This window comes from Pongo pygmaeus, chromosome 1, assembly GCF_028885625.2.
Source record: "Pongo pygmaeus isolate AG05252 chromosome 1, NHGRI_mPonPyg2-v2.0_pri, whole genome shotgun sequence".
Lineage (NCBI taxonomy): Eukaryota > Metazoa > Chordata > Mammalia > Primates > Hominidae > Pongo > Pongo pygmaeus.
In genome coordinates, this window is record NC_072373.2 from 211,488,457 (window position 1) to 211,514,673 (window position 26,217).

The 26,217-nt window shown below is 54.7% G+C and overlaps 2 protein-coding genes and 1 non-coding gene across 8 annotated transcripts; 2 read left to right on the plus strand and 1 right to left on the minus strand.

Annotated features, from left to right (window-relative positions):
* Positions 1–230: 230 nt before the first annotated feature.
* SLC66A1 (solute carrier family 66 member 1) lies at positions 231–17,272 on the minus strand. Of its 6 annotated transcripts, none has more exons than XM_054503666.2 (9): positions 17,127–17,259; positions 16,596–16,756; positions 11,070–11,311; positions 4,727–4,856; positions 3,907–3,994; positions 3,113–3,255; positions 2,877–2,969; positions 2,091–2,276; positions 231–962 (listed from the first exon to the last, which is right to left on the minus strand). In XM_054503666.2, the coding sequence occupies exons 3-9, from the start codon at positions 11,231–11,233 to the stop codon at positions 888–890; spliced, it is 879 nt and encodes a 292-aa protein (XP_054359641.1). In that variant the 5' UTR covers positions 11,234–11,311; positions 16,596–16,756; positions 17,127–17,259; the 3' UTR covers positions 231–887. The 6 variants fall into 6 exon arrangements, with proteins under 6 accessions (XP_054359641.1, XP_063523923.1, XP_063523926.1 ...); XM_063667853.1 differs by lacking the exon at positions 17,127–17,259 and adding an exon at positions 14,301–14,553 and having other exon boundaries at positions 16,596–16,758; XM_063667856.1 differs by lacking the exon at positions 3,113–3,255 and having other exon boundaries at positions 17,127–17,272.
* An 18-nt stretch (positions 17,273–17,290) lies between these two features.
* Positions 17,291–25,494, plus strand: LOC129045240 (aflatoxin B1 aldehyde reductase member 2). The gene is made up of 7 exons (XM_054503704.2): positions 17,291–17,641; positions 20,817–21,004; positions 21,197–21,301; positions 22,047–22,143; positions 22,357–22,456; positions 23,315–23,444; positions 25,073–25,494. Exons 1-7 carry the CDS (start codon positions 17,344–17,346, stop codon positions 25,232–25,234), a joined length of 1,080 nt encoding a protein of 359 aa, XP_054359679.1. The 5' UTR covers positions 17,291–17,343; the 3' UTR covers positions 25,235–25,494.
* On the plus strand, positions 24,276–24,382 carry LOC129022968 (U6 spliceosomal RNA). The gene has a single exon (XR_008496617.1). It is a non-coding gene; the product is annotated as a U6 spliceosomal RNA (small nuclear RNA).
* Positions 25,495–26,217: the final 723 nt, after the last annotated feature.

A 26,217-nucleotide genomic window follows, 5' to 3' on the forward strand; every position in this document is an offset into this window, starting at 1 on the left:
GGGAGTCACTCTCCCTGCTATGTCCCCACAGTAAGGTGTGGGGCCTGTCAGGAAAGGGCCCAGAGAAGCAGGCTAAAGAAACCAGAGGCCCCAGGAGGCTGGGCCAGGGCTGCAGGCAGATGCGGTCCCCTCTGCTCAGCTCATCCTGAATCCCCATCCACATCCACCGCTGGTCCCCAAAGCAGCCCTGATCCCTCAGCACCTTGGGGAAGGAGCAACAGAAGCAGGTCTCGTGGGGAGGTACCGTTTCCTCGGTTATCTTTTTTATTTTTTTGAGACAGAGTCTCACTCTGTCACCCAGGCTGGAGTGCAGTGGCATGATCTCAGCTCACTGCAACCTCTGTCTCCCGGGTTCAAACAATTCTCCTGCCTCAGCCTCCCAAGTAGCTGGGACTACAGATGTGTGCCACCACACCTGGCTAATTTTTGTATTTTTAGTAGAGACGGGGTTTCACCATGTTGGCCAGGCTGGTCTCTAACTACGGACGTCAAGTGGTCCACCCGCTTCAGCCTCCCAAAGTGCTAGGATTACAGGTGTGTGCCACGGCACCCAGCCTGTTCACTCGGTTGTCTGGAGTTGACAGGACAGTCCTGAGTCCAGCAGGCCGCAGCTGTGGCCCCTGGGGTGAGTAGGCAGAATGAGGTAGGTGGTGGGAGGGGCAGCCTCGCTGTCTCCTGAGAGGCCCTGGGGTCTCCGCTTCAGCCCCGGCCTCGAGGCTTCAGGGTCTACCTGAAGGTGTGTTCCGGAGGGGACGGTTCAGTCCAGGGAGGATCCAGAGGCCACCCACAGGCTGATGCAGGGCCGTGGTACCATCACTGTCCACACCTCCCCCTGCCTGGTGTGGCATCTGGTGGTGCCTGTCCTCCTGCGCTCAGCCTGGCTCTGGTCAGCTGGGGAGGAGGAGGGGCTCAAGCTCCGAGGTGGCGGTGCTGCGCCTGTACACCAGGAACTGGATGGAGATCTGGGGGTGCCGCTGTTAAGGCCAAGCTGAACAGAGACTGGGTTGGACCTGCCCCTGGGGGCCTTCGACTCCTAGGAGCTGCCTCCCTCTCCCCTCCCTCCCGCCCCCACGCTGCAGGTGGGAAGGGCCAGCCATAACCTCCCAGCCTCTACCTTAGCTGTGCCCCTCCACTCAGCACGACTGCCCGGCTCCTCAAGCCCTAGCCAAGCTCCATCTATCTCCAAGCCTGGCACCGACTTCTCCCTCCCGTGGGCAGCCTCCCTTGACCCTGGCCCAGGATCTTCGCTTCCTCTCCCCTGTGGCATCCTGGAGGCTTCCAGGTGGCTGGGCCATTTTGGGGCTCAAGAGCCTAAACTGTCACCTCTCCCTGCACCCAGCAGGGACTTAGCAAATATTAAAACAAAGGCCATGTTTACTTTCTCCCAAGTGAGACCCAGGTAACGCTCTGTCCAGCCATTCAGCAGACACTTCCTGAGCCCTCACTGAAAACGGGGTCCTGTGGGGAGTGTTTCCAGATACCTCATCTTACACAATATCCTGACGAGACAGTGGCTGTTAACCGAGGTGAAGACACAGCAGCACAGAGAGGTTGACTGTGTGCTCTGCGTCACACAGCTAGGAAGCAGGGGAGGAGCCAGGATTTGAACCCAGGTTTGTCTGACCAACTCGTGTGTGTCTCCACACTCCAGCTCTCGTCTGTACAGCCTAGAACATTCTTCTCCTGCCTTCCCCTGACTAACTTCTTCTCTGTCAGGTCACAGGTTCAATGAGACAGGGGCCTTTGCTGCCCCTCTAACCAGGACAGTTCCTGGCTAGACGCTCTTGTCGTTTTTCTCTGCAGCACTTGGTGCCACTGCAATGAAGTAATTCTTTGATGATAATGTTGTGTCCTGTCTGCGCCCTGCTGGGCTGTAAGCCTCTGAGGCACTCATGGCTCCAGGGTCCAGCTGGGTGCACACAGGAGGTAGGCATGACTGGGTGAACGGATGGAGGGAGGGAGGGAAGGAGGGATGGATGGATGGACGGATGGATGAAGGGAGGAAGAGACAGATGAGTGCTGATGCTGTGTGCAGGCAGGGGCTTCCTTGCCCACACCCCACCACCTGCCTCACACGCCCTGAAGGATACGATGGTGTCGAGCAGCAGCACGCCCAGGCTGCCCACAAGCCAGGGCAGGTGGTGCATCAGGTAGCTGCCCTCGCTCTGGCCCTCCTCGGGGTTTTTGAGCAGCACGCTCAGCCCATACAGCGTGTTCCCCAGCATCACCAGCGCGAACAGCGAGTAGGAGATCCCCTGGGTGGACTTCCGGAGGAACTGGGGCAGGAGGAGGTCAGGTCAGAGATCTCGAACGGGCCTCTTGTCACTCTGGATTGTAACTGTCCCCATGTCCACCTGCCCCACCACAGTGCACCTGCTCTGAGCCAATCTTTCCCTGGGTGCCCAGTGTCTGACGTGGGCCCGACACACAGAAGAGCCTCCTCCCACCCACAGACAAGCCCTCCCAGGCCCCTGCCCAGGTCCACAGGAGACCATGGCTGTGCCAGGCCTGTGGCCCCACACCACCCTGCATTCCACCCCACACAGGCTCTAGCTGCCCAGCAAGCCTCCCCTCCTCGACTCCCCAGCTTCTCCTCTCCCCTCAGGCCTCCAAGCTCAGCCCCTCACCTCCCCCTGACCGCCCACTCCCCCAACACACACGGGTCTCTTGTAGCCTGGCTGGCAGGCCGCACCACGCCCATTTTCCAGAAGCAGAAATGGAGGCTCGGAGATTGGATTAACTTGCCCAAGCCAACAGTGGGAGTAACCCAGACTTTCTGAACCAAGGCTCCTATGCTGTGCTACTCCTTAGCCCAGAGGGCCCGGGTGGCCAGGTCGGCTCTACTTGGCCCCACCCAGCCCCTGCTGGAGGCTCACGTTGGTGCGGATCTGAGGCAGCCGGGAGAGCAGGTACAACACGCTGGAGATGGAGCCGATGACGAAACCAATGATTTCCTGCCGGGTGAAGGGCTGTGGGGCAGAAGGGGGTACTTGGTGTCTCGTAGGAGCCAGAGGTGATCCCCCACCCCATTTAGCACCCATGAGGCTGTGCAGGGGAGAGCCCTGGGGACGAGCCATTCTCCATCCCTTCGACCGCCACGCCCACGCCTCACCTTGCTGCCCGACTCCACGGACAGGAGCGCCCGCCCCCGGAAGGCTTCCCTAGGGGCAGCCACGGGCCCAGCAGCGCTCAGCAGCGGTGTGGCGCACGCCGTCCCCATTAGGAACAACAGCACGGAGTTAATGGGGGCAGACACTGCACACAAGGCAGGAGGGAAGCCGAGGTTAGATGGCTGAGTGGCAGCGGGGGGGTGCTAAGTCCTGGCCTTGCCCCTCAGGGGCTGTGTGACCTTGGGCAAGTGACCTAACCTCTCTGAGCTTTCATTCTTCATCTGTCGAACGGGTACAACAACAGTACCCTTCTCCTAGAGTTAGAAAGGTGAGACGCTGAGGGCAGGGAGGTCAGGAGGGGGTTACACGAAGCAGAAATGCTGATGAGACAACTTCCTCCCCAGGTCCCTCCCTGTGTCCGTGTAGCCTCAAGCTGACCTTGTTTCCTGCTCCTCCTGAAGGCTGGGGCAGAGGCAGCCTGTGTGACTTGCCCTCGTTTCCCCAGCTCCAAGCCCAGGGCCGGACACAGAGGAGGAGCTGGAGCTGTGTCTGCTGAATGAGCCCCTGGGCAAGAGGAACCAACCTGTGGTCTGGGCCAGGACGCGCTCACTGCCCTCAAGCCTCTATCTTGGCCAATTAAGGCTCAGGCTCTTAGATAAGGCCCGGGGAAGCCTTTCCGAGGTTTGGGTTATCACCCAGCCATGGGGAACCCGCTTCCTCCCACACTCCAGGCGCCCCCCCCGACTGCCCCCTGCTGCTGGTAGAGCATCTGACAGACAGCGGTCAGCATACTCACACAGAGAGGGGCGTGTCCTGAACTTGTAGTAAAAGTACAGCGTCAGCATCACCAGGTCTGCCAAGACGTAATACACAGCCGTGTAGGTCTGTAAGAGACGCAGGGGGCCCGGGGGTTGGCACAGTCCCAGGATCTGAGACCACGCCCCGGCAGCCCTCTGTCATATCCCAGCTAGGTGACCCTGACCAAGTCACTTTGCCTCTCTGAGCTTCTGTTTCCTTATCTGGCAAGCAAGAACTCCCAGTTCCCACCTGGCAGAATGACAGAACAGGTGGACGAAAGACCCAGGAAAGGATCTAGCCCAGGAGGGGCCAATGAGCTGGTGGTCAGCGCTAGCAGTCAGGACAAAGCAGGACTCCACGGTGAAGCAATGGCTCTGGTTTGGCCTGACACCAGGGCAGTCAGAATTTTCTGGTCCCACGTGGGAAGATAATGCCTTCCTGACTGGGAGCCCCAGCTCTGCCTGCCCACAGGAGCGGGATGGCATCTGGGCCTCCCACGGAAAAACTCCCTTTCTCCTCGAGGGGCCCACCCTTTGAAACCTTCGCCAGCACTCCAGTACCCTGGAGGTGGAAGACCCTGAAACCTTCCTGTTAGACATGCTCATATTGCAGATGGGGAAACTGAGGCCCAGAGAAGAGCAGTGACCTGCCCACAGTCACAGTTCGGCAGACAGAAGGATGGGGCCCTCACACAAGATGGAATGACGGGTCAGGGTTCTGGAGGCCAGGCGGGCCAAAGAGCCTGGCATCTCCTCAGGCAACCCTTCAGGGTGAGGCAGGGTTAGGGGTAGCGCCACCTTGCCCGGGTACCGGCCCACCTGCAGGGGCAGCTGGTCAGCAAGGAAGGAGCCAATGAGGTTGCAGGAGTCTCCACCAATCCAGCCCAGGAGGAACCACAGGGACAGCGCCTGGTCCATGTTGCCCGTCTTGTAGGCTTTGATGAACTGGCTGTGGAAGAGGAAGAGGAGGGGACGCATGCTCAGGCCACCTTACAGGGGATGCCGCCTTACAGGGGACACTGCCCAGAGGAGACGACCACAGAAGAGCGAGGCGGCAATGGAAAGGAAGTGGCCTGGGGGCCCATCCTCCCCACAGGCGGGATCCTCAGGAGCCTTCTCGGCCCTTTGGAGGAGTCCCCTGGGGAATCCCTTCTAAGCCGAGGGCTCTACGGCTGTGCATCTCTCCAGGGAAAGCCCCAGCCTTACTCAGATTCTCCTCCACCACACCCTGGGGTCTCCAGTGGGGATCTGGGGCTTATCTAGGGTCCTGAAGTTTTGTGTTGGGCCCTGAGAACTGCTGCATAGAACCCTGGATCCTTCCTCCTGTGGATGCAGGGAAGGGCATTGCAACAAGAACAGTGCTGGGGAAGGGATGCGCAGGCCGAAGGCCTGGGCACGCCGGGTCTCCAGGAGCAGCCGTAGCCAAGATAGGCAGAACCCCAGCCCGGTTCTCTTTAGAGGGCAACAGAGAAGGGGGGGGGCTGAGGCGCCTGGAGCTCCACTATCAAGGTGGTGGGCTTTTGGTCCCCTGGCTGTTTTCCCAAAGGTCCCTGGTGCTGGGACCCTCTTAGGACTTCTGGCCAGGTGTGGGTACGAGGCCAAAGCTAGCGGTGGCACTGAGGCCCAGGGCAGTTCTGAGCCCTCTGCATGTGTGTTGACTCATTCTGTCCTCAAGACACCTGTGCTGTCCAGTCTACCACGATGACCTCCTCACTGGGCCTGGAGGAAGCCGTGCCATACCGCTTGGATTCAACTCCTACCTGAGCCTCCGGTCTTGCTCTTAACCATTATACATACTGCCATTTACTGTTCCAGTTTCTCTTTAACCACCTGCATGCATGAAGGAAAACAGACAGATAGAAAGAAACTAAATGGTGGCCAGATACGGTGGCTCACACCTGCAATCCCAACACTTCGGGAGGTTGAGGAGGGTGGATCACTTGAGGCCAGAAGTTTGAGACCAGCCTGGCCAACATGGTGAAACCCCATCTCTACCAAAAATACAAAAATCAGCCAGGCATGGTGGCGCATGTCTGTAATCCCAGCTATTCGGGAGGCCAAGGGATAAGAATTGCTTGAACCCAGGAGGTGGAGGTTGCAGTAAGCCGAGATCACACCACTGCACTCCAGCCTGGGCAACAGAGCAAGACCCTGTCTCAAAAAAGAAAATAAAAAGAAACAAAGAAACTAACTAAATGGCAGCTCACCCTATCCATTATCCAAGCCAGAAACTAAGAAACGGGCATTGGCTGGGTTCTTCCCACAGCCAGTCCTTCCACCTGCCTCCCTCAGCCTCCTAACAAGCCTCCCTCCTTTCAGAAATCTTTCATCCTCCCTTTCAGAAATCTTTCTAAAACCCCCATCTCAGCCAGGAGCAGTGGCTCATGCCTATAATCCCAACACTTTGGAGGCTGGGCGTGGTAGCTCACACCTATAATCCCAGCACTTCAGGAGGCTGAGGCAAGAGAATCACTTGAGCCTAGAAGTTCAAGACCAGCCTGGGCAACACAGCAAGACCCCATCTCTACCAAAAAAAAAAAATTAGCCAAGTGTGGAGTGGGGACCTGCGGTCCCAGCTACTCAGGAGGTTGAGGTGGGAGGATCACTTGAGCCCAAGAAGTTGAGGCTGCAGTGAGTTATGAATGCAGCACTGCACTTCAGCCTGGATGACACAGTGAGACCCTGTCTCAAAAAAAAAAAAAAATTCTTTAATAACAAATAAAAAACTAAAACCCCAGTGTCACCAAAAACTGCCAGAGCCTTCCAGTGCTCTTCGACAAGGACCACCATTCTACGAGGGGACCCTTGCAAGGCCCCAGGCTCGCCGCCCCAGGATGGCTCTCTCTTCCTCCCATCTCTGGTCTCAGATGTCCCACCCACCCCTCCTCAGGCCCAGAGGCCTCAGAGTCATCTTTCTCGTCTCAGGAAATATCGGTTCCTCTGGGCCTCCCCTGACACGAGCTCCGCTGGCATCTTCTCCTTCCTCCTTTGTAACACTTGACATCCCCTTCCCTCCCAGATTCACTCAAGTTTCCTGAGGACGGGGGAGTGACTAGCATAGGCCCAGCACTGAGAAGGCCCTTAATCAAGGTTTATCCCTTACAGTAAAGCTCCTCCTAAGATGCTATGACTCAACTTGTCTTCATCAATTGCAGGAAAGTGATTCTGTCCCACTCAGAAGAGACTGAGTCCTAGGGAAGACCAGGGGGGCAGCCACCCTCCCTCCATCACTTAGGGCTCTCTCCCAGGCCTCCAATCCCCTCCTTGGTTAATCAACCAGCCCAGGCAGAAAGGGGGATCCTCAGCCAGCTCCTTGGATAGTCCTGAGGAAGCTCTCACCCCTGGACAGGGAGCCTCCCGCCCTTGGCCCCATCAGTCACCTACACCTGTCCAGTCTGCCTGGTGAGGGCCTCTCCAATCCCCCCACCATTGATGCCTGCTGAAGGCTTCCACAGCCTCCAAGGCGGCCTCCCTGCCTCCACTCTCTCTGTCACTCTGCTCCTTCCTCCCCATCACTCCAAGATTATCTTTTCAAGGGTACCAGAATGGAAGCTCTCCAAAGGCAAGGACAGTGTCTGTTTGGCTTACTTGCACCACACCCAACATGGCACCTGGAGCAAGGTAACTCAGTAAAAACATCAAACCTCTGATAGGGTGCCCAGAGAAATCCATGGGGAAGGACAGTCTTTTCAACACTTGGTGCTGGGACAACTGGATATCCACATGTGTGGTGGCTCACGCCTGTAATCCCAGCACTTTTGGAGGCTGAGGCAGGTAGACCACCTGAGGTCAGGAGTTCGAGACCAGCCTAGCCAACATGGTGAAACCCCATCTTTACTAAAAATGCAAAAATTTGCCAGGCATGGTGGCACATGCTTATAATCCAAGCTACTCAGGAGGCTGAGGTAGGAGAATCACTTGAGCACAAGAGGTGGAGGTTGCAGTGAGCTGAGATCGCACCACTGCACTCCAGCCTGAACAACAGAGCAAGACTCTGTCTCAAGAAAAAAAAAAAAAAAAATGAGGTTGGACTCCTACTTCACATCATTTACAAAATATAACACAAAATGGATCAAACACCTAAATGTAAGAGTTACATCTATATAACACTTAGAACAAGAGATGCTGGGCACGATGGCTCATGCCTCGAACCCCAACACTTTGGAGGCCGAGACAGGAGGATCGCTTAAATCTAGGAGTTTGAGACCAGCCTGGACAATACAGTGAGACCTTGTCTCTACCAAGAAAAAAAAAAAAAAAAAAAAAATTTCAATTAGCAAGGTTTAGTGGTGCACATCTGTGGTCCCAGTTACTCAAGAGGCTGAGGTGGGAGGACCGCTTGAGCACAGAAGGTCAAGGTTGCAATGAGCTATGTGATCACACTACTGCACTCCAGCCTGGGGGACAGAGCAAGACCGTGTCTCAAAAAAAAAAAAAAAAAAAAGAAGAGATAAGGATAAATCTTTGTTATCTGCATTTGGCAGTGGTTTCTCAGATATGACACCAAAACCACAAGAAACAAAAGAGAAAAAATAAACTGGACACCATCAAAATTTAAAATTTTTATGCTTCAAAGGACACCATCAAGAAAGTGAAAAGACAGTCGAGCGGGGTGGTTCATGGCTGTAATCTCAGCACTTTGGGAGGCTGAGGCGGGCAGATCACCTGAGATTAGGAGTTTGAAACCAGCCTGGCCAACATGGTAAAACCCTGTCTCTACTAAAAATATAAAAATTAGCTGGGTGTGGAGGGAGGCGCCTGTAGTCCCAGCTACTCAGGAGGCTGAGGCAGGAGAATCGCTAGAACCCGGGAGGTAGAGGTTACAGTGAGCCATGATTGCGCTGCTGCACTCCAGCCTAGGCAACAGAGCGAGACTACGTCTCAAAAAAAAAGAAGTGAGGCCAGGCGCAGTGGCTCAGGCCTGTAATCCCAGCACTTTGGGAGGCCAAGGCGGGTGGATCATGAGGTCAGGAAATCGAGACCATCCTGGCTAACACGGTGAAACCCCGTCTCTACTAAAAAATTACAAAAAATTAGCCGGGCGTGGTGGCGGGCGCCTGTAGTCCCAGAGTGAGACCTTGTCTCAAAAAGAAAAGAGATGGAGACTCTCTCTTGTCCCCCAGGCTGGAGTGCAGTAGTGTGATCCTGGCTCACTGCAGCCTCTGCCTGGTGGGCTCAAGCGATTCTCCTGCCTCAGCCTCCCGAGTAGTTGGGACCACAGGCACGCGCCACCACACCCCGCTAATTTTTGTATTTTTAGTAGAGATGGGGTTTCACCATGTTGGCCAGGCTGGTCTTGAACTCCTGCCCTCAGGCGATCTGCCCACCTTAGCCTCCCAAAGTGCTAGCATTACAGGCGTGAGCCATGGCACCCGGCAAAAAAAAAAAAAAAAAAAAAATACATGAATGTGCATAGCAACATTAATCATAATAGCTACAAAGTAGAAACAACCCAATGTCCATCAATGGATGAATGGATAACCAAACGTGCTATACACAGAATAAAACAGTATTCAGCCACAAAAAGGACTGAAGTACTGATCTGATACATGCTATGACATGGATGAATCTTGAAGACATTATGTTAAGTGAAAGAAGCCAATCACAACAGGTCCTGTGTGATTCCATTTATATGAATCATGAAATGTCCAGAAAAGGCAAATCAACAGAGACAGAAAGTAAACTAGTGGCTGGCAGGGACTGAGAGGTTCCGGGAGAAATGAAGAATGACTGCTGATGGGCATGGGTTTCCATTTGGGCTAACGAAAATGTCCTAAAATTAGTTGTGGTGACAGTTACATAACTCTGGCTATACTAAAACCAATGACTTGTACACTGAATGGGTTAATTGCATGAAATGCGAATTCTCTCCCAATAAAGCTGTTAAAACAATGTCAAGCCCCTGATCAAAGCCTTGTCATTATCCCTTAGGATAAAGAGCACATTTCTTAAGAGCAGAGCATGCCACTTAGGCCATAGGGCCTTTGATGACCCCGTGACCTCACCTCTCCCTTCCCTGACCCCCACACACTCTGTCCACCATATAATCGCAGCTGCCCCTTCTCTGTGCATCTGCTGCTTCCTCTACCTGAACTGCTCTTCCACACTCAGCCCCTGGCTCTCACCCCTCAATGCTGTCCCATCCTCGGCTTTTAGCCTAGAGGCCAACACCTCCAACTCCCTTCTTTTTTGTTTTTAATTTTAATTTTTTTTTTTTTTTTGGTAGAGATGGGGGTCTCACTGTGTTGGCCAGGCTGGTCTCGAACTCCCGACCTCAAGTGATCCTCCTGCCTCGGCCTCCCAAAGTGCTGGGATTATAGGCGTGAGCCACGGTGCCTGGCCTCCAGGTCCTTCCTGACTGTAATCTTCTTCCACCTCTGCAGATCAGGTGGGTGTCCCTCTTCTGTGCTTCATGTAATGAAATAATAGTGTCACCACTGACAGCTTTCAGGCTTGTGCAAACATTGTGTGAAGGCCCTGAGTGGGCAGCTCTCCCTACACACCCTCATGCCATCCTCATAGCAACTGTCTAGTTAGGTAACAATATTTCCATGACACAAGCAAGGAAACTGAGGCTCAGAGCAGTGAGGTGACACACCCAGGTCAGGATGCTCTTGACCCCTGTGCAGCATGTCCTCAATCCCTGATCATGGCAGCGGCTACGCAATGTTGTGTTCACTGCTGCTATCTCCACCACCAGACTGTCAAAGTCTGGAAGACAGAGGTTGTGTTTGATGCATCCCAGCCCTCCCACTCTCCAGCCCCATCTCTGACCAGCTGTGTGACCTAAAGCAAATTGCTTAACTTCTCTGGGTTTTGGATCCCTCATCTATAAAACAGATGGATGGTAACTGTCCCTGTTTCACAAGGTTGTTGTGAGGATTAAATGAGGTAGAAATATGGCAAGTGCTTAGAAGCAAGCCAGGTATATGGTGGGCACTCAATAAACTGTTGCAAAGGTGATGATCTCTGTATCAGCACTGCCCAGCACTAGGTCTGACCTGCGGTAGCAATCAGTACAAGTCCCTGTCAAGGGAACCCACCCAGGCTCTAGTCTAGGGAGGCCCATGGCCCACCAGACAACCCCTCGCTGAGCAGTAGCTGGAGCCACTGCCTCAACCCCACAGCCCTGCCCCGGTCCTGCCACCAAGACACTACTCACGGGAAGGTAGATGCAGCAAAGCAGAGAATGGAGATCAAGCCCAGGCCCACACTGGCCTCGTCCCAGCCGTCCTGGGCACATTCACCCAACACATCCCATATCCACTGGATGGAGCCATTGGGGCAGCTGGAGAAGTTGCGGGAGCCCAGTTTCTTCCAGACCATGGCTGTGGAGGAGGGGCCCCCGGCCAGGCAGGGCTGCACCGGAGGGAGGGTGCTGGTGTTCTGAGGCCAGCAAGGGTTCTACAGGGAGGAAGAGAGGAGGCTTTCAGCACTGGGAGGTCCAGGTCCTATTCACAGTCATCCCAAACTAAGCTCATCCCAGCCTTTTCGCCGGGCTCCTGGCCCTGAACCAGAGAAGGGCAAAGACATAATCTTCACCCACCAGGACCCAATCAGCCCCCAGGTGCACAGATCACAGCAAACACACGCCAACTAGAGACACATGCAGACAGCATGCTGGATCTGCAGAAGGGACGGGTGTGTTCAAATCCCTGCTTCAACACCCATTCATGCTAGACTTTGGGCAAAGACTCAGCCTTTCTGTGCCTGAGCCCTCTCATCTGTAAATGGAGTCATCACAGTGCTGCCTCCCACATACAGCTGTTGTGTGGGTTCAGTGAGTTCATACACAGTGTGTTGAACTGAGCCCTCGATGTTACCTTTTCCTATGACTCTTGAACACTTAGGTTGTTCCTAATTTCTTGTTATTATTGTATGTAAATTACTCTGTATTGTAAATTACTCTGTAAGGATCTGCTGAGGCCAGGCCCATCAAGTTCATCTAATTTAAAGCAGGTTGTAGCCATGAGCGATGGCTCATGCCGGTAATCCCCACAATTTGGGAGGCCAAGGCGGGAGGACAGCTTGAGCCCAAGAGACTGAGACCAGCCTGGCAGCCTGGGCAACATAACAAGACCCCATCTCAAAAAAAAAAAAAAAAAAAGAAAGAAAGAAAGAAAAAGAAAAGAAAAAAAAGAAAGAAAAAGAAAAGAAAAATTAGCCAAACATGGTGGTGTGCACCTCTGGTCCAAGCTACTCAGGAGGCTGAGGTGGGAGGATCACTTGAGCCCAGGAGGTAGAGGCTATAGAGAGCCATGATCTCACCAATGCACTCCAGCCTGGATGACAGAGCAAGACCCTGTGTCAAAACAACAACAACAAAATAAGGACTGGGCACTGTGCCAGCACCCTAGGAGGCTGAGGTGGGAAAGATTACTTGAGCCCAGGAGTTCGAGAACAGCCTGGGCAACGCTGTCTCTATGAAAAATCCAAAAATTAGCCAGGTGTGGTGGCACACGCTTGTAGTCCCAGCCAGCTACTGAGGAGGCTGAGGTGGAAGAATCGCTTGAGCCCAGGAAGTGGAGGTTGCAGAGCAAGCCATGATCGCGCCACTGCACTCCAGCCTGGGCAACAGAGCCGGACTCTGTCTTAAAAGAAAACACACATACACACACACACACACACACACAAACCATAAAGCCCGTTGCCCCACACAGAAGAGGCAAGTGGAGAAGAGGAGCAAGGGATTCCCGGAGTTGCATGAGTGACAAGGACTCAAGTTTGGGATGCTGCAGCCTGTATTGTCCCAGGAGCTCAGAGTATGGGGGACGCCTACCAGCAAGGAGTCCACAGCTACCTCCCCACTGTCACATTGACAAAGCCAGAATATGGCTGATCGCAGGAGTGGGCAGGGCAGGCCTCTCCCGGTACCCGGGCACCCCGGACAGTGAGTAGAGCAGTCATTGCCTGCGTGACACCTTAGAGGAGGGAGGGAAAGTGAGGCTCGGCTGGGCCATCTCCATCAGTGATGGTCACCACAGCTTGGACCAGTGAGCCAAGGATCCTGCGTGCATTCATGTTGCATCTTCACAGCAACTATGAAGTGGGGACCACTGATATCCACAAGGAGCCTGAGCCAGAGTGCAGAAGTGATGTGCCAGCGCCACCCAGCCAGGAAGCTAGAGTCAAACCCAAGACTCAGACCTACACCCCTGCTCATGGCCACCTGCCACACTGCCCGCCTCAGGTCCATCTGTCACCAGCAAAGCAGAAGACTTCTGTGACTTGAGAGAGAGGGAGAGGGGGACAGGGGGAGAGGGAGACAGGGGGAGGGGGGGAGGGGGGGAGGGGGGGGAGAGGGGGAGAGGGGGAGAGAGGGGAGGGGGAGAGAGGGAGAGAGGGAGAGAGGGAGAGAGGGGGAGAGGGAGAGAGGGGGAGAGGGAGAGGGGGGGAGAGGGGGGGAGAGGGGGGGAGAGGGGGGGAGAGGGGGGGAGAGGGGGGGAGAGGGGGAGAGAGGGGGAGAGGGAGAGAGAGGGGGAGAGGGGGAGAGGGGGAGAGGGGGAGAGAGGGGGAGAGGGGGAGAGAGGGGGAGGGGGGAGATAGGGGGAGAGGGGGAGAGAGGGGGAGAGGGGGGGAGAGGGGGAGAGGGGGAGAGAGGGAGAGAGGGAGAGGGGGAGAGAGGGAGAGGGGGAGAGAGGGAGAGGGGGAGAGAGGGGGGAGAGAGGTGGGGAGAGAGGTGGGGAGAGAGGGGGGGAGAGAGGGGGGGAGAGAGGGGGAGAGGGGGAGAGAGGGGGAAGGGGGGAGAGGGGGGGAGAGGGGGAGAGAGGGGGAGAGAGGGGGAGAGAGGGGGAGAGAGGGGGAGAGATGGGGAGAGAGGGGGAGAGAGGGGGAGAGAGGGAGAGAGGGAGGGAGAGAGAGAGAGAGGGAGAGGCCTCTGTGGTCTGGCATGAGTGCACAGCCAGAAAGGGGGCTTCCTCTTTTTTCCCTGTGCTCAGAGGGGATTTCCTCATCCAGGCGGGGGCTGTCTCTAGCTGTCTTCATTCCCACTTGTGTCAGGAGGCCTGGGCTCCCCAGCTAGTCCCTGGCTGGCCCTACGGAACTGCTGAGGACACAGAGACTAGGGAGCACCAGGAGGGAAAGGAAGCGAGTCAGCACCTCCTCTCAGGAAGTCGCAGACCCTCAGCCCTAATGTGACTCGCTGTGGGCAGAGGCCCTGGACCTGAAGGTAAGGGCGCCCCAGGTCACTGTCAGCCCAGCTCACTGGTCTACCTCCAGGGCCCGGCACAGGCAGGGAGGCTGAAAGCCTCTTCCCTGTGTCTTCGTGGCCCACCTGGGGGACCATCAACACAGCTGATGTTGGAAACCTTCACCTGATGCCCCATCTCCGGCCCCTGAAAGGCCACTCCAAATTAACATATAGTTCAGGTGTGGCTGGTTCAGTGGTTCACACCTGTAATCCCAGCACTTTGGGAGGCCAAGGCAGTTGGATCACTTGAGCTCAGGAGCTGGAAAACAGCCTGACCAACATGGTGAAACACCATCTCTATCAAAAATACAAAAATTAGCCAGGCGTGGTGGGTGCGTGCCTGTAATCCCAGCTACTCAGGAGGCTGAGGCAGGAGAATCACTCGAACCCAGGAGGCAGAGGTTGCAGTGAGCTGAGATGGCGCCATTGTACTCCAACTGGGTGACAGCGCAAGACTCTGTCTCAAAAACAAAACACAAACAAACAAAAAAACCATATAGTCCAGGTGAGAACTACACGTTTGCAATGCCAAAGGCATTTCAAATCAAGTCCTCATGTTCTCAGCCACCACTACCAACTGGGCTGCACCCCCACACCCCCTTGCAGAGTCTGAACACAAGGCTGCAGCTCATCCACTGCCATCCTCACCACACCCCAGCAAGGTTGGGTATACTGTGCTCATTTGACAGGTGAGGCTGAGCGGCCTTGGAAGTGAATTAACCTACCTGAGCCTGTCTATAAAATGGGGCTAATGACACTCACTCCTTGGGGCAGCTGTCCTGACTAAATGCACATAATGCTCTCAGCCCTGTGCCTGACAACACATAGCAGCGACTGTTTTCAGGATGAGAGTCCAGCATCTCAACCACCTTGGAGACTCTCTCACTCACTTCCCCCTTTCCCCAGGTTAGGGAGGAAATGAAATGGACACATCTCGCATGTGTGTGTTGGGGGGTTGTCTCGAGGAAGGTACCTTGGTTTATGGACCCTGCGGCCTCTCTCTCACTTCCCCCTTTCCCCAGGTTAAGGAGGAAATGAAATGGATGCACCCCAGTATGTGTGCGTGTTGGGGGGTTGTCTTGAGGAAGGTACCTTGGTTTATGGATCCAGGATACTGGGTGGGTGGCCCCCTGACCTTGGACAGGACCCATGTGCAATGTGGAGCTCGGGACACTCTGAGACACACCTGATCCCTGAACAGAAGGGCCTGGCTCTGAGGGCCATCCTGCGTAGTTCCTGTCACCTAGAAGCCAGGCATGGGCCCACTTCCTGTTCAAACAGCACTGAGCAAATGGATGTCCAAAGTTGCAATGGAGCTTGACCTCATCTGCATGCATGGGAAGGACCCCAGAAGTGGTACCCTGGAATCACCCTTGGAGGGTGCATGTTCAAAATTTGGAGTCAGTGCACCTGGGCTGGGGCTTAGAGATTCTGAGTTTAAGAAGCCCTCCAGCGATTCTGCTCCATCTGGTGCACTTTGAGAAAGGCTGGGCTGGAGATGACATCTCCTGCCACACCCAAACTCCTCTCCCTGATCCCAAGCTGAGTCAGGGATGCTTCGGGCACATGATCACAGCCAATCATGTGTCCACCTTTGTCTACAGGATGAAGTCCAAATTACCTGAGGCTAGGCCTCAAGTTACTCCAAGAACTGCCCCTCCCAACCTTATCCCCTGCCTCCTGACCCATATCTTCAGTCATTTCAGGTCTCCAGGCTTCCGCACGTGCTATCTCTTCCCCTAGAAGTGTCCTGCTCCCCTTCAAGGGCCTGGTCATGAGATAAGGACTCACTTCTAAATTGCCCTTTCAAAGATGCCCCATGAGAGCTGGCTGGACAGAACCTTCCACCTCCTCCTCTCCCCTTGTCCACACACCTGAAGAACACTACCACTGTCCTCTGCGACCACTGTCTTTGAAACGTACTCTCCCCACTCTGGGTTGTGTATTTCTTATTCTCCAGGTGTAAGCACACCTAGAGGTTCAGCAAATGTTGAGAGACAGAGAGAGAAAGAGAGAGATAGAGAGAAGGACAGAGTGAAGAAGAGAGGAAACGGGTGAGGAAAGGAGAAAGGGGGGAAGAGAGAGAAGAGAAAGGAAAGGAGAAAGTTAGGAAGGGGAGAAAGCTATGAACTCGAACAGCCCAGGGTTGAGGAGAAAAGCACTCTGGAACAGACCTGCCCAGTGCCTACCAGTCTGGAACTCAAGTGATTGAGCTTCGTAGTTCTCATCTGAAAAGTAGGGGAATAGTGCAATACCCACCACCTAGGCTGACTGCAGAGTTAAATGAGACAATCCAGGCCAAGCGATTACAAGGGTGCCTGGCACTGGCACGCAACACCAACAGCCCAAAATGACTTATTTGTTCTCATTGTAGCCCCTCCAGCGTCCGGGCACACAGGCGCCTCCAGTAAGCGTTGATTAGACATGACCTGTGACCCAGGCCCGGGACCCCTCACACTTCCAGACTCAGACTCTCCATGCACACGTTTGGAAACCTACCCTAAGCACGGCGTGGGAGGAGGCAGTGTGGGCCCTCGGTCCCTGCAGACCTGGGGAGATTGTGGAGGGAGGAGCGTCCCAGCTCGGGGCTACCACCCACTCCAGGCCTCGGCGTCCTCGGCCACAGCTCCCTCCTGGTGACTCAGCCCGGCGCGGGCCGCCTGTTTGGAGGGATAATGATAGGACAGCTGCTGGGGCCAGCGCCGCGAGGGCCCCTCGCCCGGCCGGCCCGTGAAAAACGAAGCCATCAGATGCCAAGGGGCCGGTCGGCCGGGGCAGGGCAACTCCTGGCCAGGCCAGCTCGAGAGGCCGCGCTAGTCGCCTTTGAGGTGGGGGGCCACGGGCTGCGGACTCCCGAGGGCCACCCAGTCCCGGCCCGGAGCCTCGTCCCAGGATATCGCGCCACAAGGAGGGTGCAGGAGCCCGGACAGTCCAGCGGCCGGAGGAGAGGGCTGGAAGGACGTGGCAGGGAAGCCCAGGAGCCCCGACCCCCAGCCGTGGACTTTGCCACCTGCCCCCTGACCGGCTCACCACGTCCAGATCCGCCGCCAGGGCCCAGCTTCTGGGTCACGGCCCGCCGGGTCAGCTGACCGCGCGCCACCGCGCCGCCCCCACGCCGCGCGCTGGGCTGACCCGGCCTGGAGGCGCCGCTGCAGCCGCGCCTTGTGTCCCCGCCCCCAAGTGCCTCCGCGCTCCTCCCCGGAGTGGGCGGGGCCTCCACGCCTCCCAACGCGCAGGCGCCGCTGCTATGCTGAGTGCCGCGTCTCGCGTAGTCTTCCGCGCCGCCGTCCACTGCGCGCTTGGCTCTCCGCCGCCCGAGGCCCGCGCGCTCACCATGTCCAGGCCACCGCCACCGCGGGTCGCCTCGGTGCTGGGCACCATGGAGATGGGGCGCCGCATGGACGCGCCCGCCAGCGCCGCGGCCGTGCGCGCGTTTCTAGAGCGCGGCCACACCGAACTGGACACGGCCTTCATGTACAGCGACGGCCAGTCCGAGACCATCCTGGGCGGCCTGGGGCTCGGGCTGGGCGGCGGCGACTGCAGAGGTAACAGTGGCCCCGATCTTCCCCATGCATCGTGTAGAGCTGAGCCCGTCCCCAGCCGTGCACCACCCCGCTCGGGCCCGGCCGCGGGCGGCACCGACGGCTTCGTCCCTCGACCCCCACCCCAGGTCCACCCCGCAGCTCTGGGAACCCCAGGACAACTAGACAGTGCTTTGTCCTGACTCCTTTCCGCCACTCTCCTTCCCCTGGGAGTTGCAGCGCGAGAGTCTCCCCCCAGCCTGGTCTGGCCCATCGCTTCCCACCTCCATTGATGCCCCCGCCTCCAAACCTGCCAGGTGCCCACAACCGGTCCCCACCCAGGCTCTCCCCCTTTTCTCTACCCCTTCGTTGCCATCATCACCCATGCACTCCCAGAGCACCCTTTTCTCATCCTGGCCTTTTCTTAACCGCTAGACTCTGCCCTGTGTAGCTGGCAGTACCTCTGCCTCTCTCAGGGAGAACTGTGGCGATGCCGTAAGGCTGGCTGGGAGAGTAGGAGTGTTAGGGAGTGCGGACGGGTGAGGGTGTAGGGACTTTCTATCCACTCTACGCCAGGCTTTGACATGGGGCCATAGGAGGGAAAGTGACTCCAGCCCTCCACAGGGAGTTCAGAGTCTAATGAGGAAGATTGAAGTAATGATTGCTGGAGAGCCCGGAAGAGAGAGTACTTTGGGGAGCTGCAGGCCGGGGAGAGGCACTAGGGAAGGCTCAGCAAATGCTGGATGGAACTTGGCCTTTAAAGGCTCAATGGTAGGTTGGAGGAGAACAAGAGAAAGGAGCATTAGAGTCTGTGCAAAGACTTGGTTTGGAAATGCAATGTGCGTGATGTGTGAAAGGAAGGCCACTGGGCAGGTGGGGCTTGAGCGGAGGATGGAGGGGACTGTCCCTCGTGAGCCTGGTGCCCTTGATAGCCCTTGGGAGGGTGCCTGGCACTCAGTGAGGGCCCAGGGAAAGTGGGCTGTTACCCTTACCATGCTTCACCCACTGGACTATTCCGAGGCTCTTGCTCCCCACCCCTGAGGAGAGGTTCTCTCTGGGTCCTCCTTAGAGTCATAGCAGGTGGGGGGTCGGGGGGAAAAGAGGGCGAATGTGAATCTCAGGCCCATGCTTTTTCTAGTTCACCTGGCTGCATGTTGTTGTTATTATTTGAGACGGAATCTTGGTCTGTCACCCAGGGTGGAGTGCAATGGCAAGATCTCAGCTCACTGCAACCTCTGTCTCAGCCTCCCAAGTAACTGGGATTACAGGTGCACACCACCACGCCCAGCTCATTTTTGTATTTTTAGTAGAGATGGGGTTTCACCATATTGGCCAAGCTGGTCTCCAACTCCTGACCTCAAGTGATCTGCCCACCTCAGCCTCCCAAAGTGCTGGGATTATAGGTGTGAGCCACCATGCCCGGCCAGGTTACATGCTATTAATAATGAAGATTTTGTTCCTGAGTTGGTTTTTCTTCTCCAACCCTTCCCCGCTTCCATCTTTGAGGCCAGGAGCTCACTGGACCAAAGTCCTCAGGCCAGGCCTGAGGCAAAGTTCATGCCAAGAATGCCTGGGGTGTTGTGGGGAAATGGAGAAAATCTGGATGAGAAACTGTGGAACTTGTTCTCTCCCATATCCCAACTGATCTCATGACACCCCTCTGAGCTACTGAGCTGACTTTGCTAAGTATGAAAAGTGCAGAATCCATCCACCGACCAATCCAGACAGCTGGGGTTCTTTTGTTTTGTTTTGTTTTGTTTTTTGTTTTTTGAGACAGTCTTACTCTGTCGCCCAGGCTGGAGTGCAATGGCACGATCTGGACTCACTGCAACCTCCGCCTCCCAGGTTCAAGTGATTCTTCTGCCTCAGCCTCCCAAGTAGCTGGGGTTACAGGCACATGCCACCACACCTGGCTAATTTTTGTATTTTTAGTAGAGACGGGGTTTCACCATGTTGGCCAGGCTGGTCTCGAACTCCTGACCTCAGGTGATCCACCCACCTCAGCCTCCCAAAGTGCTGGGATTACAGGCATAAGCTACCTTTCCTGGCCCAGCTGGGCTTCTTTTTTAATTTTTACTTTTGTAGAGGGAGGGTCTTGCTACATTGCCCAGGATTATCTCAAACTCTTGGGCTCAAGTAATCCTTGCTACTCAGCCTCCCAAAGTACTCCCAAACTAGGTTTACAGACTTGAGCCACTACATCTGGACCAACAGCCGAGGTTCTTTATAGGGGAAAGAATAGTGCAAAATTAACTCACTTCCAAGCTGCTTGGATGCAGAACACTGTTGTCATAGCAACGTGTCTGTACAGTGGTTGGATGTATGCTCATGCTTCTGTGAGTCGGGAAGGGGAGGGGAGAATTATAATTACATTCTGCTCAGTGTGCCTTCTAAGCTCTCCAGTTGATCTCTGCCACTGGGCCACATTCATGTGGCTGCTTCGCTTTCCTAAATTCTTCCAGGCCTGCCCCCTTGACTTCTTTCTTTATACTGCAGCCAAGTGTGAACACAGGTGACCGGTTCACACCCTGACAAAATCTGGAATGATCAAGTTCAGATTCAGTGGGATGGTATTTAAGAACTTTTGGGATGAGGTCTGTCCCTGTCTCTTGTCGTATGTCCCACTGCTCCTTGCTCTGGAATTTAAGCTCTTATAACTTAGACTTGAAGGTTTGGAGCCTCACATACTGTTTTTTTGCCTCTTTGACTTTGCATGGGTTCCCATGCTCTGGAGTGTACTTCCTGCTCTTCCTTGTTGGCTGGGACTCTGGGAGTGATCTCCTAGAAAATCCTTCCCTGGAGTCTCCAAGTTGGCTTCATGCATCTCATCTGGGCTCCTTGGCATCGTGTGCCTTTCCCTCCTGTGCTTACCATATTGTACCATCATCCTCTAGGGCTCCAGGAGGGCAGAGATCCATTGTGTTCAGTTCATCTCTGCATACTCAGTCTCTAGTGCAACGCCTGGCACAGCCAGCAGGTTGGTGACTAATGATAGTTATTGTAATAGGTGAACATTGAGAACTCACATATATGACATTATTTAATCCCCAGGACCTCCCAATGAGGACAGTTTGATTATTATCACCCCATTTTACAGATCATACAATTGAGGCCAAGAGAATATTAGTAATTTAGCTAGAGTTACATGGTTAGCAAATGGCTCTGATAGGTCACTTAACCATTCCATTCTCTCTCCAAGTGAAAATTGCCACCAAGGCCAACCCTTGGGATGGAAAATCACTAAAGCCTGACAGTGTCCGGTCCCAGCTGGAGACGTCATTGAAGAGGCTGCAGTGTCCCCAAGTGGACCTCTTCTACCTACACGCACCTGACCACAGCACCCCAGTGGAAGAGACGCTGCGTGCCTGCCACCAGCTGCACCAGGAGGTGAGGGGGCCCTCCGAGCTCCAAAGGTGGGCTCCTACTCCTTTCTTTATCCTGATCCTACTCATGAGAGCAGAGGCACCAGGGCAGTCCCAGGGTGGGGCAGGGAACAGCCGCATTCCCTGGGACCTCACCCTGGCCTCCCTTTCCTGGTCTGGGCTGCACTGTGTTCTGACTGGAGCCTCACTCACGCAGGGCAAGTTCGTGGAGCTTGGCCTCTCCAACTATGCTAGCTGGGAAGTGGCTGAGATCTGTACCCTCTGCAAGAGCAACGGCTGGATCCTGCCCACTGTGTACCAGGTGAGGGCTGGGGCTGCAGAGGCCAAGGTCTCTAGGACTCCTGCTCATCCTGGGCTCTCTTTGGCCCCCTGACTGCCCCCTGTGCCCTCTGCATAGCAGCCACTCCCCTGCTGAAAGCCTGCAGATGGCTCCCATGTACCCTCAGGATGCCATTCAAGCTCCTCAGCCTGGCCACTGGGCATCTGCTTCTTTCCTGCCTGACTGTGCACCTTGGACCCTTCCTTCCCCACCTCCTTTCATACTTCAGCCTGGAACACACTTCCCCTGCTCTCCTCCCTGGGAGAAGCACTTGGGCCTTACATAGAGGTCTCCTCCTCTGGAAGCCTTTCTAGACAGCCCCACAGGAGTCTCCAGTCTCCAAACCTCTTCTTCATACATTCAGCGAGTACTTTCCAGCTCCTTGTTTGATCGTAGAACCTAACTTTATTGTAATTAGCTGCCTTCCTGTCTATTTTTTTAAACTTGAGTAAACATCTCCTGGAGGCAGGGATTTTGTGACACCTGCTTGTGGTTGTAACCAGTGTCTAGCATGGAGTTCATACACCAGAAATTTGTGGAAAGATACCATTCCACTTTGATTTTCTGTCCTTGGGCCCAACACCCTCCCTCCATCCCCTACTAACAGTAGTGATGTTAGAATATTGCTGAAGTCTTGGGCTGGTGTTGCTTTAGAGTTTAAAAGTGGAAGGCAACAGTTCCTTCTCTTGACATGTCCACTCTGTCCCCGGGGTCCCTCTCCCTGCAGGGCATGTACAACGCCACCACCCGGCAGATGGAAACGGAGCTCTTCCCCTGCCTCAGGCACTTTGGACTGAGGTTCTATGCCTACAACCCTCTGGCTGGTACGTGGAGCATTCCTGACCCTGTGTCAGCCTATTCCCGACCCACAGATGCCCAGCCCAGAATTTACGAAGCAGGGAGGGTTTGACAAGAGGCTGGGCTGCATTCTTCAGGGACCTCCTGGGTCCCTGCCCCTCCCCTAGACCAGAGCCCTGAGGGATATGGCAGCTTCTGGGGCACTCGGGGCCCGGGGGCTGATTGCTGCCTTCCCGCAGGGGGCCTGCTGACTGGCAAGTACAAGTATGAGGACAAGGACGGGAAACAGCCTGTGGGCCGCTTCTTTGGGAATAGCTGGGCTGAGACCTACAGGAATCGGTGAGCTGGGGGTGGGCTTGGGACGATGGCTGGGGTGGGGTCAGCTCTATGTGGAATGAAGTCCTGGGCTGTTCCTGAGGTAAGACCTTCCTTTGCTGTTTGCATCTCCTCCCCTGCATTCCTTCAGGAATTCCCAAGCACTCTGTGGGTTTTCTTGTTGTCTTGGGACCTCGGGGGGGAAATGAGGATCCCTGGATGTTGGGGTCTTGAAGTTGTAGCTCTTTCCTGAGCAGTCACCTGCTGGGAAGGAAAAAGCGAGCCCAGGATGGGCCAGGCATGGTGGCTCATACCTGTAATCCCAGCACTTTGGGACGTCGAAGTAGGAGGGTTACTTGAGCTCATGAGTTCAAGACCAGCCTGGGCAACATGGTCTCTACAAAAAAAAAAAAAATGCAAAAAAGTGGTCAGGTGTGGTGGTGCACACCTGTCTATAGCCCAGCTACTTGGGAGGCTGAGGCAGGAGGATTACTTGAGCCTAAGAGGTTGAGGCTGCAGTGAGCCATAATCATGCCAGTGCACTCCAGTGTAGGCAACAGAGTAAGACCACGTGTCAAAAAGAAAAAAGAGAGCCCAGGAGGGAATCCTGCCCCATCTGAGCAGCCTTCGTGTCCCTGGGGAAAATCAGAGCAGGCTACTGAGTCCTCAGGAATAAAGATTCATTGAGGTCTCTGCTAAGGGGCCCAGCATCCTGGGTGGTTCTGATGCCCAGCAAAGTGGGAGACCTATGACTAGAGAGGACACCCGCCCTTCAGGGCTGCAGGGTGTAGGGTGGGGCAGTGGTCCTCGATGGCTATTTGGTGTGGCTCCCAGTGTGACCCCCATGGTACTGACCCCTGTGCTACCGTCCCCTCTGCACAGCTTCTGGAAGGAGCACCACTTCGAGGCCATTGCGTTGGTGGAGAAGGCCTTGCAGGCCGCGTATGGTGCCAGCGCCCCCAGCATGACCTCGGCTGCCCTCCGGTGGATGTACCACCACTCACAGCTGCAGGTAAGCAGCAACCCTGGACGCTCAGCTTCTTTGCTTCCAGGGCGACCAGCATCACCTTTAGGTGAAGCCCAAAGCATTTGATTTCTCAATTCCTCTGAAATTTCTCTTTCTTCCAATTCTCATAAACACTCTTCTCACTGGTCTTTGATGGTATCTGAGTGGAGGCTTTGTAGTGAGGGCTTCATTACAGGGATTTTCTTATTCCTTAGGCTTTATGAATTATGATTATCCCAGTGTTATTGATGAGGAAACCGAGGTTCACCCAGCTATTAAAGTGGCAGACGTTTTAACACAGGTTTAACTAAAACCCACCCATCTCACCCTTTTGGTTTCCCTCTCTTGATGCCCCCTGTCTTCCTGGTTAAACCTTACTTCCTGGCCAGTGGCAGTGGCCCACACCTGTAATCCAGCACTTTGGGAGGCCGAGAGGGGAGGATTGCTTCAGCTCAAGCATTTGAGTCTAGCCTGGGCAAGAAAATGGGACCCTATCTCTACAACAAATCAAAAACATTAGCCAGGTGTGATGGCTTGCTCCTATGTTCCCAGCTACTCTGGAGGCTGGGATGGGAAGATGGCTTGAGCCTGGGAGGTCAAGGCTGCAGTGAGCTGAGATTACACCACTGCACTTTAGCCTGGGTGACAAAGCAAGACCCTGTCTAAAAAAACAAGCAAACAACAATGAAAATAACAGCAACAAACTTATCTCCAGCTCCAGCCTTCCATGTTGCATAGTGTCTGGCATATATCCGGTAGATGTTCAGTACGTGGGAGCTGTGTTTTACATAAGTTTTCTTATTCCAATGCTGAAAATAGAGAAAAAGATTGAATGTCGTGCCCACATTGACAGCACATACACTAAAATTGGAATGATACAGAGAAGATTAGTATGGCCCCTGCGCAAGGATGACACGCAAATTTGTGAAGCGTTCCATATTTTTCCGCCGCCACCACCACACTGCACTACCTCCCACCCCCTTTTGTGTACAAAACACAAGGAAAAATATTTTTGTTTGAAAAAAAAAAAGATTGAATGTCAAAACAAGCTTAATAACATAGCCCGCTTTTTTATTTTTTTGAGACAGAGTCTCACTCTGTCACCCAGGCTGTAGAACAGCAGTGCACTCATAGCTCACTGCACCCGCAACCTCCTGGGCTCAAGTGATCCTTCTGCCTCAGCCTCCCTAGTAGCTGGGACAAGGCATGCACCATCGCCCCTGGCTAATTTTGTTTTGTTGTTTTTTGTAGAGACAGAGTCTCTCTCTGTTGCCCAGGCTGGTCTTGAACACTTTGGCTCAAGTGTTCTTCCCACCTCGACCTCCCAAAGTGCTGGGATTGCAGGCATGAGCCACTGTGCCCAGCCAACTTAGCCATTTTTACACAGCTGCTGGGGGGCAGAACTGGGCTGTGAATGTAGGCCTGTCTGGGAGCGTCGTGTGGCAGTAGGGGAAAGGATGCAGGTTTCAAGTCACATGGGTACAGCTATCCAAGGCACCTTAAGTCCTTTCTGGACATACAGGATATAAATATAAACAGGGACCCCAGATCTCAGCAGGGAGGTGGCTGGGAGGGCTGTGAGTGGAGTTGCTGTGCAGCAGAAGAGGGTTGAAGTCTGGCTGTCTCCCTTGCAGGGTGCCCACGGGGACGCGGTCATCCTGGGCATGTCCAGCCTGGAGCAGCTGGAGCAGAACTTGGCAGCAACAGAGGAAGGGCCCCTGGAGCCAGCTGTCGTGGATGCCTTTAATCAAGCCTGGCATTTGGTTGCTCACGAATGTCCCAACTACTTCCGCTAGGCCCATCGTGGCTCAGGCTGCCCAAGGCTTTTCTGTCACCTCTTTTGTTCTCTCACACTGACCAGTCTTGGCCTTAAGCTGACTTAGAAGGGTCTTTCTGAATTGTCTAGATCCATGCATTATTTTTCTAGCTTCCTGCCTTGCTCCCTGTTCACTTTACACTGTGAAAGGTCGGGGGTGAGTCCCACTTGAGCACTTCCTGTTGAATAAAGCAGGCACTTGACCTGGCTGTAGCCCAGGTCTTGAGTGAACCCCAAAAACTTGTTTTCTCTGCTGTTGACACCTTGTTTCCTCTCCTACCTGGGGACTGAGAAAGGGCAGAACCATGGGCTGGAATCTTCAGAGGGCAGAGGTACTAGGAGGGTCACAGAAGCACACTGCCCTCCCGGGGTCTCCTCGGGCCCCTGGTCTGAATACCCACCTGACCTCTCAACATTGAGGTGTCTCTCACTCTTCTACACACGATAGAAAATGTACACCTGCAGTACATTTTCTCTAATTGAGAATTGCCTCAATACATTCTTAGGAATGAAACAACTGGGACAAAGAAACTACCATTAGAGTCACTACCAAGAAGAAGAACACTTCCCAGGATTTGTGGAACATCTTGAAGCTCTCAATCTTAGCCTACTCTTGTCTTAACTAAAGCGTCTTGTCTTTTCACCCATTAGGTTCTCAGTCTTGGCTCTGGGCCTCCTATTCGGCATGGGGACATAGGCAGCCAAGGTCCTCATTTCCCTTGGAAACCCCTACTCCAAACAGGAGGCACCAAGGCTGAGAAGAAGAATCCTCGGTTCAGTGGTTGCTGAACCTGCTGCATTCCCAGTGCAGCAAAATCCCTCCAGCCATGGGCAGGGCAGCAGGCAGCACTTGGAGCAGCTTCTTGAAGCAATGAAAGAGGCCCAACCTGGAAATTTACTTTTTCATTTATATTATTTGTTCTTGAGACAGGCTCTCGCTCTGTCACCTAGACTGGAGTACAG

Bases quoted from the DNA above. Each gene is read 5' to 3' on its own strand.
- SLC66A1 (XM_063667838.1), bottom strand. From the start codon at position 11,233: ATGGTCTGGAAGAAACTGGGCTCCCGCAACTTCTCCAGCTGCCCCAAT. The intron at 3,995-4,726 runs GTGGGCCGGTAC...CGTCTCTTACAG, and splicing joins CTGACCAGCTGCCCCTGCAG to ACCTACACGGCTGTGTATTA. The intron at 2,277-2,876 runs GTGAGCCTCCAG...CTCCTGCCCCAG, and splicing joins TGCCTCAGATCCGCACCAAC to TTCCTCCGGAAGTCCACCCA.
- LOC129045240 (XM_054503704.2), top strand. From the start codon at position 17,344: ATGCTGAGTGCCGCGTCTCGCGTAGTCTTCCGCGCCGCCGTCCACTGC. The intron at 21,005-21,196 runs GTGAGGGGGCCC...TCACTCACGCAG, and splicing joins GCCACCAGCTGCACCAGGAG to GGCAAGTTCGTGGAGCTTGG. The intron at 22,144-22,356 runs GTACGTGGAGCA...GCCTTCCCGCAG, and splicing joins TGCCTACAACCCTCTGGCTG to GGGGCCTGCTGACTGGCAAG.